This window comes from Mustela erminea, chromosome 1 (assembly GCF_009829155.1).
Source record: "Mustela erminea isolate mMusErm1 chromosome 1, mMusErm1.Pri, whole genome shotgun sequence".
In the NCBI taxonomy this organism is placed as follows: domain Eukaryota; kingdom Metazoa; phylum Chordata; class Mammalia; order Carnivora; family Mustelidae; genus Mustela; species Mustela erminea.
The window spans coordinates 109,643,844-109,658,235 of record NC_045614.1 but is presented as its reverse complement, the minus strand read 5'-3'; the positions used below and the strand labels follow the sequence as shown (position 1 = coordinate 109,658,235).

General features: G+C 43.8%; 1 protein-coding gene across 3 annotated transcripts in view; it reads left to right on the top strand.

Moving 5' to 3' along the window:
* The window catches only part of TPRG1 (tumor protein p63 regulated 1), a 239,080-nt gene that overhangs the window by 53,346 nt on the left and 171,342 nt on the right, over positions 1 to 14,392 (top strand). For 2 of the 3 annotated variants that reach the window (XM_032337959.1, XM_032337956.1), the window contains exon 2: positions 1,545 to 1,616. In XM_032337959.1, coding sequence (XP_032193850.1) covers positions 1,587 to 1,616 — 30 coding nt within the window. In that variant the 5' untranslated portion in view covers positions 1,545 to 1,586. Of the gene's footprint in view, positions 1 to 1,542; positions 1,617 to 8,292; positions 8,370 to 14,392 lie in introns of those variants that run through there. The other variant, XM_032337957.1, reaches the window with a different exon arrangement.

Sequence of the window (14,392 nt, the reverse complement as noted above, 5' to 3'; positions counted from 1 at the left end):
AATCTTTATTGACTATCTACCACATACCATGTGTTGGGATAGGTATAGGGCTACCATTGAACAAAATATACATATCCCCTGCTCTGATGGAGCTGATAGTCAAGAGGGACAGAGTTCATATTTCCCCTCCTATTTTTAGAGACAAAGAGACTAATGTGAAATGATAGTAGATCAGTAGTAGAGATAGTGCCCACTGGGCTTCCCATTCCCTCTCTGGGACTCTAATGTTGCCAACCTTCTGCCTAGCTGAATATACCTGAGTGATCTCCAGGAGTTAACTCAGAACAGCTGATGCCAATGAGGATGTCAGAGTGACCGATAGAGAAGCCCAAAATATCACATTTTAAGAAAGTGAGAAAATCAACCAGCTTCTGAAAACCCCAATGTAGGGGGAAGGAACAGATCCCAAACCAAAACAATGAACAGAATGACAGTAATAGCCACTGGAAAACAAAAATTAAAGTAGTTTGTTCTCTCAGAGACGAAACCCCATAGGGTGTCCTTACGTTACAGGGAAAGTGTTTGATGTGAGTGTCCAGGTCTCCAATTCTGCTGTGAGCAGAACTCCAATTTGTATCTTCCATGCAGCCCTGATTGACAGGCAGAGCTGTACTCAGAAGGGAACAGGCCACAGCTTGGCTTCTTACCTTTTGAAGGTTGATCACGAGGGGTCCTAGTGGGGTGCACAGAGGAGTGGGGTGAGCAGGGAGGAGGAGGCTCCCATTAATGGGTCCTCCCCTATGCCCGTAACACATTAAAGTTATGCCTGCTTTCCTCAGGCCAACCAACACCCTCCCACTCTTCACATATTTGTAACGGTCGAGTGCAGGCCTTGGTTGGTAGATGTCTAGCAATGAGGACGTGAACTTGCTTTCCCTGAGCTGTAATAAGACATCTTAAGTTACAGAGGCATTGATGTTTGCCCCTCTACTCCTCCATCTTTATGCTGGAAGATAGTCTCAGGGCACACAATCCTATGGGTACTGAATGAAGACAGAGCCAAAAGACGAGAGGGTGCTTTCTCAGATGTTAATCAGTGGTTTGAAGAAGACAGGGTTCCTGCTTCAAGAGGAGGGAGACCTATGTAGACCATAATTCCACTATAATCAAATAAAAGGTATGTATGTATTTGGGAAAGCCCAAAGGATAGAGAGATTCCTTGCATCTGGGTGATGCTTCAGAGCAGGACGCTGGAGTGAGAGTTTTCTTGGTAGCCAAGTATAGCTGGGGTTGAGGGACAAGGCGAGAAAATGGCCGGGTAAGCAAAGCCTTGGAGGTGTGAAAGTGCTTGGGGAGTGTTTGAGGAGTTGCTGACTGTGTTTCTGATAACAATGTCCTTTATGTAATTAGATAAGATAGACCGTTGTCTGAGTTTTAAGGTAGGCTGGTTACTTTAACGATCAGCAAATTAGCCATAGAGGTTTAAGAGTGTAGACTTCATTTCTTAGTCACTTCCTAGCCCAGTGTAGGTTGCCAGGAGTTCTTCTCCAGACCATCATTCAGTGGCCTGAATTCCTTCTGTGTGTATCTCTGTTCTCTCATAGGCCTGTGTTTGCCCTCAATGCGTAGATGGAGAAAGAAGGAGGATGGGTCATGTATGCACAGATAACTTAAAGGTAAGAGTGGGAAGTTGTGAATTTCACTGATATTCATATTTCTTTGGCCAGATCCTAGCTAGATGGCCACACTTAACTGCAAGGGGTTCTGGGAATTAGAGCCTAACGGGAGAACATGAAATGTCAAGTAGAACGATCTCTACCACAGCTTGGAGTCTGGAGAACAGGGGAATGGAAAGAATGAGGGTATTGTACCTACCAGATTGGAATTTCTGAAAGCCTCCAGCTTCCCTGGGGGGAAGGCGTGTGATAAAGGAGTCAGGCTGGGCTGTTTGTGAGAAGTGCCCTGTGGCCAGACTCTTCAGCAGAAAAGAAGAAGAATGATTCTAACTCAAGGGTGCTTATATCTAGATGAAAGAATTCTGCTCCAGCCATGAGAAAATGGACAAGAAATCATTTCAGTTCAGCTCTTAAAATGGGAACAAAAAGAAATCCAGCCAAGAAGGCAACTTACAGCCTCAACATTTATAGAGAACTACGTGTTCACTGTCTTCAGCTGATCTTCCCGCTAATCTTGGGAGAAGGACCTGGTTGAGAATTCTCATTCCCATTTTAGAAATGAAGAAACCTAAGCCCAGAGAGGTTAAATGATTTACCTAGGGTTGCACAGTAAGAAAGAGACAGACCAGCCATCCAAACCCATGTCGCATTCTTTCCACAGTTCCACACATCCTCCTTCCCATGGGGCAGATGCTGACCATACTTTGGAAAGTTGACCGAGATCCAGTCCTAGACATGGGGCCAGGATCCTGGGGGAAATTCTCCTCTCAGCTACTCTTCTGTCAGCCTGACTTTTGGAATCAGTGAACCAACTCCTCGTTCAGAGAGCATGTACATGTTAGCTGTCAAGCAGCGCGTGCAGCCTCTGACAGCCCCAATATCGCTGTTTGTATTATCAGACAATTACCAGCCGAGCTCGTATTCATAATTTGACTAACAACTCGCGACAATGATTATTTTTCTTTTCCTGGCAAAACAAATATAGCAGCATTTTCTTTTCAGCATCAGCGCTGATGCTCCTTGGCATTCTATCAGCTGAAGAATTTTTTTTTTTTTCCGAAAAAAAAAAAAAAAATGTTAGTTGTACTCCCCCACATCTCGCTAACTTTACAGTCCCCCATGGCATCTGTGTGCAGTGAACTGAGCTGTTGAGACTAAATGTAATTTGCAATCAAGCTTCTGTTAACATGGAAATGTACCGGCTGGTCTGTTGCAATATGGGTTCTCATTCTGTCTAGCATATGGTTGCATTAAATCCAGTCTCCAGAATGTCTCTTGTTACCACATTGTCAATCCGTGCAGAGCAGAGAACCCTAAAAAACCACTAAAGGAACATATTTTTGGAATTGGCTCTTCTATTGGATCTTGACAAGAGCTGTCCAAAGACATACTTGGTTACTTGAAATGAACTAGCCCTGTCAGATCTATGCACACATATACACAGAGACACACAGTAAACTTGAAACCCAGTTAGATGCTCTGTATGTGCAAGCATAGGAGTTACACTGGAGGACAAAGGGAAAGGAGAAGGCGAAGGACTCAGCTCCATTAGTTACATTTGAGATGGTTTATTGATTGTTTTCTTGATACCTCAATATTCAGAGAGTCCCAGTGTATTAGAGTTGCATGGGACTTTAGCCGTCTTTGCAGCTAAAAGCACGGGCTCTGGAATTGGATGAACCATGGCTTGAATCCTGATGCCATCCTTAGCTTGGTGACCTTGAGGCTTTGTGTGCCTCAGTCTGTCCCTTGGTGAAACAGAGGGTAGTAAGAGTACCCTCATGATGTAGGATGTTGTGGGGGGATTAACTGCTTAGGCACAGTACCTGACTCAATCAATGGTGGTCATCAGTATCCATTACTTCTTCCTTACTCTCTCCAAACCCAAATCCAATGCTTACGCACTCCCCCACAGCTCAAGCCACCATTGTTCTCTTATTCATGTGTCACACTGGGGTGGCATCTGGGATGCCCATCGCTTCCATGGCAGCCTGTTCTCTTCTGTGCAACTCTCTTAAGTAGTTTTTTCTCACATTAAAAATAAATCTCACCCCCATCCTGAGTCTTTCTTCTGAGGCATATGCATAAAGCCTAACTGGGTGGTAGGCCTTAGGTATTGGAGAGGCCGTCATGTACCTTGTAGGCATGTCATATTCTCATTCAGCTCCTCTTGTTCCTCCAGCTTCCTTGTCTGATGCGGCATGGACACCCCTTGCTAGCCTGGTCACATGCTTGGGCTTGCTTGGGTATGTCCATGTCACAGCAAACATGGTGTTTGCAGTGAGCCTGGTGTTTGCAGAGGTCCTACCTGGCAATGATTTACCAGATTACAGTGAGCTTTACAGAATATTCCTCTCCTTGGAAAATTCATCAATAACTGTTTTCAGTAAATCATGTAATCCTTTAAACTCAGTGGTGGGGAGGACCTTTGTGCCTATACGTCTCTGCATTATTTTGTGGAGAAAAAAATAATTTTTTTGAGGAAGTTAATGCCCTTGTTGTGTATCTATTCTGTAAATCTGAGGTGTTATGGGTTTTATTGGATGTGTTTCAAGTAGGAAACTTGTGCACAGAAAGTGTATGGGACACCATAGTGCTGGGATATAAAATTCTTCCAACATTTGAAGAGTACTTTGGAGGGTCAGGAGAAAATGGGAAAAGTTCTATTCATTCATTCATTCATTCATTCACTCATTCTCTTAGAAACCATTTGTGTGTTAGACACAGTGCTAGGCACCTGGGATATAATGTAAACTTTCCTTTCCTGCCCTAAGAAGGTGGCAGTCAGATGGAAGCCTATTAAGATATAGGGTGATGAGATCTAGAATACTGCCAAAATACAAGATGATTTGGGGGCTGCCTCACCAAGACTGGAGTAGCTCAAAATTCCAGAGGTGGGGATAAAAATGTGGATAAGTAATTACATTATTATGGACTAAGTGTTATACTTAAAGATTATACGAAGTACTCTGAGCACTTTGAGGAATTTGTTCAACAAATACTGATTGAGTACCAATGTGTGTTCATCAGTGATGAACAAAACAGATAGCCCTTGAAATTTATCAAAGTTACAGTCTTGAGCATTTGTAGGCATGTGTACTCAGACAAATTTTATTTGTTTATTACTCACTTAAAAGCTGTGATAAGTGTTATGAAGGAACAGAAGAGGATTCTAGTAGAAAATAAGACGACGCCCTGATTTAGATGTTGGTGAGTTATCAAGGAATGCTTCTTCAAGTTGTATTTAAATGGAGACCTGAGAAATGAGTAGGGATAAAATGACAGATGGAAGTGCCAAGTTCCATAAGAGGAATGAGCTTAGCGTTTGAGAGTTGAGAGAAATGGAGCTATAGGAAGGGCTTCACAGCCCATGTGGCTCTGGGCAGTTGGCTATATCTGGTGGGAGAGACAAGGCATCTCAGGCAGAAAGAGAAACCCTTACAGAGGAATGAGTGCCCCAAAAGACAACACACCAGTGCTTAGAGAAGCTCCCTTCATGCTCCTCGAGTGTGTGGGAGGGAAGTTTATGATGGGGCCAGAAATGGAGAGAGGTTGGTCGTGTCATAAATGGCTTCATCCACTATGTTGAAGGATTGATTATATCTGGAGACACCATGGAAACACTGAGGATGTTTTCAATTGTTTTTATTTTTATTTTGTATATCTATTTCCTCAATTTGTTTCATAGCTTTACATGGGTGGGGGGACATGCCTTTTGTATCTGTGTATCCCACCCACAAATCCATGCTCAGTTATAATTGGCCAAATTATAAACTTCATCTCCTCTTGACCTCTTTGTTCTCAGCCCCGATTTGTGATCTGTGGTGGCTTCCACTTTGAGATTCTCTGTACCTCATAGTGACGTGGCACTAAAGTGCCTTGAGTAGATCCCTGTAGGATCTCACTTCAACCCCCCATGGCGCTTATGACCTGCTCCTGCATTCTGATGGGATGGTTTCACTCCAAGATGTGAAGGATGAATCACACCATGACACAGGTATTTTCAGCTGCCAGTTGGCCATCCCTTATTGAGATCACAGAATCTGAGGCTTGTTAGACTGTTCAGCCCAGCACTCGGGCTCAGTGGAGAAACTCATTAGCTCCATTTAATTAGGAAAACCAAACACTTACAAACCTACTTTGCTGTCAGTCTACTTTCTACCATCTCATTAGTGTATTTCTTTTTTAAAAAAAATTGCACCTTTAATGTGGTGATGATTTTCTTAATTTCTTTGGCATCAGAACTCCATAGGTTCAAGCTATTTAGTTAGAGAACAAGTAGAACAATTACATGACTAGCTGTCACACTTCTTTGAACCAATATCTTTGGTATCACTAAATTGAGACTTTTGGACTTGATTCTTTATGTACAGGATACACAAAGGCGTTTAGTCCTGTAATATGGCAATTATTAAGACCATCTATTTTTAATAGCATCTTAAAGTTTTCAAAAGCTTTTATATCGGTCTGTTGAGTCTCATAAAATGCTGAAACAGAGTGGAGCAGGAGGTGTCATCTCTGTTTGACATATGAGAATACTGGGGCTCAGAGCCGTTCAAAGATTTCTCAGGATGACAGCCCTGGGATGTCACACCCTCCCCCTCCTCTTAGGCTGGTGCGGGGGTTGACAACAAAGACCCAGATTTCAGGCCCAACTGGCTAGAGATAGTGGTCTATCAGTACCAGAAATGGGGATAATTGGTTCTCTGCCAAAGATTATACTTTCAGGTTAGGAAGTGCTGAGGGTCCGCTGACTAGAGGGCACCCAACCCTGGATAAATATTTGTATGGCTCCATCTCTCAGCTGCCCTGGAACTGCATAAGCACTGTCTTCTCTACCTGGTGGAGGTCAGCATTTTTCTAAAGTCAGAAACATTTCATGTTTGCCCAAGGGTCCACATGCAGGAAGCAGACTCTTAGTCCATCTTAAATCTGTTTGGTAATCCACTGCTCTTCTATCCAGGCTTTCCATTCAAGGTGACTCCAGTGCAGATTTAGGTGGAGGAGATACTGATTTGATAATGTGCTTTTATATGCTTTACCTCATCTGATGTTCATGGCACTCTTGCACGACGTGGCTTCTTGCGTCTGTCACATCAGTTAGGAAATGAGGTTCTGTAAGGCATGAGATTTCTTCCATGGCAAACAGCTCATAGTGGGACACGAGAGTCTCAACCTTGGACCTCTGTGTCCATCATCAGGGCTCATTCCACTGTTTCTGCACAGCTCATGGCCCTTCCCTCGTCTTCTCTTTTCTCTCCTCTTGCCCCTCTCTGTGGCTTTCCCGTCCTCCTGTAGGACTCTTCGGGGACTCTTCCCATAGTCCTCTGGCCACATCTGTTTTCTATAAAGGTCCTCCTGTCAAGGTCCTCCTCCTCATTTTAGGATGAGTTTAAAACTCAGAGTTTCCCAAAGGTGTACATATTTTCATTACTATCATCTCCCTGCTGGCTATCACAAATACTTCTTGAGCATTTACCATGTTCCTGGTACTGGGGATACAATGAGGATAATTGCACACCATCCATATCCTCTGGATTTAATGTGCTCTTGGAAGACAGCACTTTCCTGGAAGTTGACTCCAGAGGTCCACCTGCCTCATAGGCAACCATTTGTTCCTACAGTTTTGAAAAGTTTTTAATCTTCAATTTGGGGGTTATGAATACTTAACTACTCTGCCAGGTGATGTAGAGGCATGAAGAGGAAAAGGGATCTGGAATACTGATGTAACATCACACTCCAAAACAAAGAAGTGGGAAGTTTTGCGGTCAACCTGAACATTGAAATGTTAACTGGGGTGGGGGTGGTGGGGCGTTGGTGGTCAGTAGGGTTGCTTGATAAAAGAACAGATAATACTGGCAAATTCAATGTTTTTCCCTTTTAATTAAGGGGTTTCCTTTGAATCTTATCACAGGAATAAACACTGAAGTCAGGAAATTATATGAGTTATATCTAGGTTCCTGCTGAAATTTTGGAACAGATTGTTACACAATTAATCTGTGGGCATCTTTGAAGAAAAGGCACCCATCACTAGAAGTTAATGCAAGTTTACTGCAAACACATCCTGCTAGACATACTGCATTTCCCTTTCTTATTGTGCCACTGAATTGGTGAATCAGCAGTATGAGGACATTTTAGCAGTGGACTTAACATGACCTCCCATGATCTGATTGTACATGAGATGGTGAACTCCGAGAGGGTTCATGCCATAGTCACTGGTTTCACAGTAATGGCTCTAAGGGATTGCTGAACATCTTTTTGTGAGCTAGAAAGAAGTCTCTGGCAAGGACCAAAGTCTTTTTCCTGGCCAATACCTTTTATGAACGACCTGGAAGTTTAGCTAGAAGGAGAGATGTACAGATTTTCAGATGACCCCAGACTAATATGAAGAGAAAACACCAGGGACTGGCACTTAGAGATGGCATGGGCTAGAGGAGAGGATGCTGGCTTCAAGGAAGGCTGAGCTGACCTTGCCTCTTGTCCCTGACACCTATCAGCAAACGACAGGAGCCAGGGGCCAGGGCTTAATCTCTCTGACCGTTCACCCTCAGACCTGTAAAGAAGCAATATGGTGGTTGGTCTTTTCAGTTCAATATGAGAATTTAAAAAGGGTCCTGGTATTATACTTGGTACATGTTTTCAATGAATTAATGCCATATTAATCATGATGTTACAGGATTAAAATCTAAAATGGTCTAGAGCTTCTAGAACACAGGACTGACACCAACATGAAGAAACATGTCAAAACTTAAGGTATGTGTGCGTGGGTAGTAGTGGAGGGATCCGGATTAAATTTATGACACACAAAGCTTCTAAGAAGTACTAAGCATATGTTAGGCACTTTAAAAATGGACGTTAATGATGGTTTAATTAGCTATGTGTGTTTGAAGGGAAAGAACACAAAGGAGAATCCTATATTGATGTTATATCAGTCTGATGTCTTCATATATATGAAGGGCTGCTATATTGAATAGAATATGGACACATTTATTTGGGATTGTTCTGATGAATAGAGCTAGGCCAAATTGGTGTATGTGCATGACATTAGAAGACTTTCTGTGGCAGCAGAGCTTTCCTATAGTGGGTCTGTGTGACCTGGGGACAGGTGATCTCCTATCAGATCAGCTAGTTGTCCTGGCACTGAATGAAGCATGGACAACACTGGTTGTGTGGAGTAGGCATCGAGGCAGGTCTCACTTCTGTGTCACTTGTACTCAATGTCACTTTTGGGTTGGGCACTGAGCCAAGCATTAGGGGGAGAATAAAGGTATGTGGCTCCCACTTTCATTGAGATCACAGCTGATAGGAAGAGAGGCCTCTAAGTCTCCTTGATGGAGATGAGAAGACTTTTCACAGGACACTACCTTTAGGTATACTTGGAGGATTGGTACGGCTTTTTCAGGTAGAAAGGAATCCGTTCAGGTGCCAAGATTAGAGATATGGAACAACAAAATGTATTCTCAGAAAGACAAATATTTCTGGCAATAGGTATTGCCAGCAAGGCAAGGGTTAGATCACAAAAGGTCTACAATGTCTTCTAAGGAGTGCTGGAGCTCAGGCTCCCTCTCTCTGCTGTGTCTTGTCCATACCGTGTTAGGGCACTGATCCTGCCACTCTGTCATTATTAGCAAGTGGGCCTATTCAGTGCATAGCGAACTCCTTGAGAAGAGAGCCCATGTCTAGGCATCCTTGTATCAGTCTCCGCTGAGCTTGCCACAGCTTATAAGCTCAGTAAGTCCTACTGAATGAAAAAAATTAATCTGTGAAAACAACACAGGTCTCATTGAAAGGATAGGTCCTGGCATGATTTATGAAGAGTTTTGTGCTGTTAGAAATTTCTGGAGCTGTATTGAGTATAGTACCAGGAATTACTTCTGGAGAGCCATGTCTTGCGCAGGCTGTTTCTGCTAATGCTGATAGCAATTGCTAACATGAATTCAGTGCTCCATGAACCAGCACTGTGCTAAACTCTTTACATGCCTTGTCATTTAACTGGCTCAACATCCCTCTGAGATATGTATACACTTTCCCCATTTAATAGGATTTGGGGAAGGTAAGCAATTCACCCGAGTTCACACTGTCAGGATGTGACAGAACCAGAATTTGGCCCAGGTCTGCTGCTGATTCCAGAGCATGTGGTGTGGCTTAACCATTCTACTACTTATTGAAAAAAGCATTTTGCCTGGTGGGAAAGGGTGGGGCACAGAGTTAGATGCCCTTAAGCAAGATCGCCTTATTTGGTTAAAAGAAGTAGAGCTCTCTAGAATCTTCTTGCCTCTTATTCTACTTCTCTAGCAGTAGAGAAAGAAGTCCATGGGAACAGGGCAAATCTGGAGGAATTAGAGCATCATGGATGCTGGTAGAGGCAATTCAGGAGATTACACAGTGGCAAGAAGGGAAGCAAGTAAATGCAGCTGAGACACAGAAACAGAAGTACAAAGATAAGGCCCTTTGGCCTTTGGGCTTTTTTGGTGTGGGAAGTCATTTGGGGATGTTTCTTTCAGTTTTTCATTTGGATTAGAAATGTCTTCCATTTGGGAACCCTTTATTTATGAGGAGCTCCACAGCTGAACATAGGGTTCACAGCTGAAGAGGCCAGAAGCTCTATGCTTAGAGCACTTACAGTTCTCCTGAACCTGACCCGCCAAGCTCTTGAGTGAGGAAGGAGGCAGGAACCCAGAAAGACCCAATATTTAAAAGTAAGCCCACGTGTTGGGCTGACTTGGGCTTGCTGTCTTGTTCTCACAGATGGAGGTAAGCAGGAGGAACCTCAATGGATGGCAGCAATCAGTGGGTAATGGTGGCCATTTTCTCTAAGTGCTGGAAAGATGGCACTTTGTGCCTCACTATGAAACTCAAATTCAAGTTTCTCTGTCCTAGAGCACTAAACAGTATAATCCTTTCTCAGCCCAAGGGAGGAATACTTTCAGAAAGCAGTGGTATGTAGGGAATACAATGGCTGCCTGAGGGTCCGATTCAGCAGTGTGAATTCTCCTGCCTAGTCAAAAGTCCTGATGTCTGCAGAAATTTGTTTGTCTGTCTGCAAGGACAGAGAGGAAAGTCAAGTTGCTATAAAACCTTCTCCTCCCTTCTGATTGGTAAGGGGAAAAAAAATGTCCACACACTGCCATCTGGTGGAACCTGTTGGTCACTGCAACTTGAATGTGACCTTTCACTTAACAAACCCTTCAAAGGGGCCAGGGCACTCCCTTAGCTGGTTAACAAAGCAGAGATGCACAAAACACCATTGCTGCCCTTGGAGAGCTCCCTGTCTAATGGAAGAAACGGACACACCACCAAGTAATTATAACCTAAAAAAAATGCTATTTTAGAGAAAAGTTACTAAGTGTTACCAAAGCAGAGGACCTCTCTCTGGGGGCTCAGAAGACTCCTTTGGGCTGGGTCTGGAAGCCTGCCTTATAGTTAACACTACCAGCAGAAGCAGGAACACAGGAATGGCACAGGCAAGTATGAGCTGCAAATCGTTAGTCTGGTTCATAAGTAAGGAACATGGGAAAGAAGCTGTAGACAGAAACGGGAAGAAGGTTGAGGCTAGCACATGGGAGACGCTGAACGCCTGGCCAAGGCAACAAGTCTGCGAACAGAAAAAATGATAGGACCACTTTTTGCTGCTAAAGTCATACAGTTAAGTGTCTATCACGCATGCTTCCACTCATTGTGAACACTGTCATCATTTCAGATCTCCTACAGAAGCTCATTGTGTGAAGTCGACGAAGTCGTAGCTCTTCTGATTAAAGCAGAAGTCTCCTTCCCAGCCTGCCACCCTCATGCACACGGGGGCTTTCAGATAACATCTGAGCCTCAAAAGGACCTGATGTGACACCTATCACTCTGGAGGATTCCTTCCTCATATGACCACCTTGCTCTAATTTTAGGGGTAACCATGTCCTGTCCTTTCTATGTACAGGAGTGTTCATAAAGTAGGTTCTAGATATTTCCCTTTGCCTTCAATTAATCCATTGATTAATGACAAATCATATTATTTGTGTTTCTATGTTTTAAAGAGATTTTGGTTTTTTGGAGCAGTTTTGTTCACAGCAAAATGAAGAGGAAGGTGAGAGATAATGCACACGTTCCCCTTCCACACGTGCACAGCCTCCCTCGTGACCCACACCCCCGACCCGAGGAGTGCATTGGTCGCAGTGGAGGAACCTTACATGACACATTGTTAGCACCCACGGTTCATAGTTCATATTAGGGCTGACTCTTGGCGTTGCACATTCTATAGGTTTGGGCACGTGTGTAATGGCAGATATCCATCATCACGGTATCATACTCTTTTCACTGCCCTAAAACTCCTCTGCATCTCGTCTCTGGACTCCCTGGCAACAACGGATCTTTTTACTCTCTCCATAATTTTGCCTTTTCTAAAAATGTCATTTGTTGGAAACCCAATGGATGTGATCCTTTTAAATTAACATCTTTTTACCCCTGTTGGTAGAATCCTTGCAGCCCTGGAGGCTCCATTTTACGGTGACTCCATCTTATGGATACTTTGACTTTCCTAAACAAGCGATATATATCCCCATGTCACCCAGTCTCAAGCAACTTTAGATTGCCAGAGGCCAAATACAGGTTGGTGGCTAGAGACCAGCCACCCCTGCAGGGTCCAGTGAGCATCACTTGCCTGCTGCCTACTGCATTAATTCACGTTCAACCTTTACAGCATACATGCTGTTCTCAGCCCACAGAACATCTATGATGGAGTTTGTAGAAGGAACCCTCTGACATTTATTAACGGCATACAATTTGTTGCTTTCATTCCAAGAAGAGCACTCTGGAAAAGCATTCACTAGCCTTTTTACAAGCGTCTGAATATTCAAGATGCACAGGTCTTTCTGTTCTGTGAAGACATGTAGCCTCTAGATGGAATTTGCCACAGGGAGAAAGATTTCGGTCCAAGAACGGGTCAAGAGGGGCTGGTCCCTGATGACTAAAGCGGTTTTGTTCCACCAACGTGGTTATCTTCCTGCCCTTTCAAATCCGCTCTTTCTGAAGCAAAACAGAAATTCCACCCACCCAACAGCATTTCTTCTAACTCCTTCTTGTGCCCCCTGTCTTCCCTCACGCCTTGCCCACTCTCTCTGCATGATGGGGTCAATTTGCTCTCACTTGCCCACACGAACTTCTCTGTTGCAAGCCTGTGTCCGGAACTGCCTCCTTCTTGCCATCTGGCAGCTGACATCTGTCAGATCTTTCCAAGGCAGGCCCCCACCTTTTCTTCGAGACCTTCGCAAAAAAGATGTTAACTTTCACTCAGAGACTTGCCCAGTACTTGATTATGTACACAACATTTCCACACGCTTGAACAACTACTTTAGCATCGATTCTTGCCTACATTACTTAGGTTAATTGTTATTTTCCTGAGGGCACGCTGACCAGTGTCCTTTTATGTTCCCAGTGCCAAGTTCAATAAACATTAACTGAATGGATATCACACTTTAGAATGAATGGGTTGCGGTTGTTCTGTGTTTTATTAGACAAAATGGAAATGCAACTTAGCCTACTGTCTTGTAATAAAGAGCAGCAAGGCGGGAACATCTTTGCACGGTTTTTAGACACCGTGTGGCCATCTCCTGTTCACTTACCTCATTCAGTTGTAACTCTTGGTTTCTCTGCTTGTCTCCCTTTGTTAAGGCATGAACTCCTTAAAAGAAACCTTCTGTGTTTGGCCTAGGACCTGGCTTAGAGTACAGAATCAATAACTATTTTTTTTTTCAATGAATTTTCAATATATTTACAAGGGCCCATCAGAATACTGAAGATATTTGGGACCTCAGTAAAGTTTCCCTAATACCAGGTGGTCACATTTTTTTTTCTTGGAGTTATTTTGAATAAAAATCATCAGAGTGGTGGAGGGAATGCAGTGCTCCCCATGTATGTGTGGGGTTGTCCAGCGAGCTCCTTAGCTCCTCGAAGGCAGGGATGAGTGGGTATTCATGGAGAGAGTTAGGACTGGGTGTTAGGACATCTGTAATGTAGCCCTGATGGTCCCTGGTCCTGCAAATGTGACCCTGGGCAAGATATTCTTCTCTGGGCCTCAGTTTTTCCACCTGTGAAATAACAGAATTGACTCCCCAGGACCTCCCATCTCTGACAATGGCTTGGGTTTCTTTAGTTTTTGTCTCTGTTACCAAAAAAGCCCTGATCTTTTGATTAAAACTGCTGAGTAATTTTCAATTAGTAGAAGTCCAGCTTTGGCTCCCATTCTCTTCTAAAGACGTCTGTGCAATGATCTGCACACATAATTAAAATGGCAAGCATATCTCCAACGTGAGTCTCTTTGCACTGCTTGTCCTTGGGGTTCCATAAGCACAGGCATTCAGGAAAGCAAGTGGGTCTTGCTGTTTCAGGGCACACTGTTGGTAGGGACTCCCTGGTAGAGAAAGAGTGGATCCGAGTTGAGAGGTGGAGCTGATGTGCCAGGAACAGTCTTTTGACTTCACTTCTAAGCACTTTGGAGATGTTTCCTGCAGAGGCAAATTTGACCCTGGATAGAGCTGAAACCACGGCAGTGCAGAGGGCTTGGAAATGGGATATTAGCTTGTCTTTAATTTGCAGGATGTTAAGCAATCTTGGATGTGAAAAGGGAAACCCAAGTTAAATCGAGTCATGGAGGGTACACCCATGTGGAAACAGGTGTCTCTGACTTAACCGTTGAACCTCAGTGCCTAGAATAGGAAGTTGGTCTGGATCCAGCAGGGGTCTAACCCAGGTCTGCGTTAGGGACCACAGAAATCAGAGGACATGAGCCT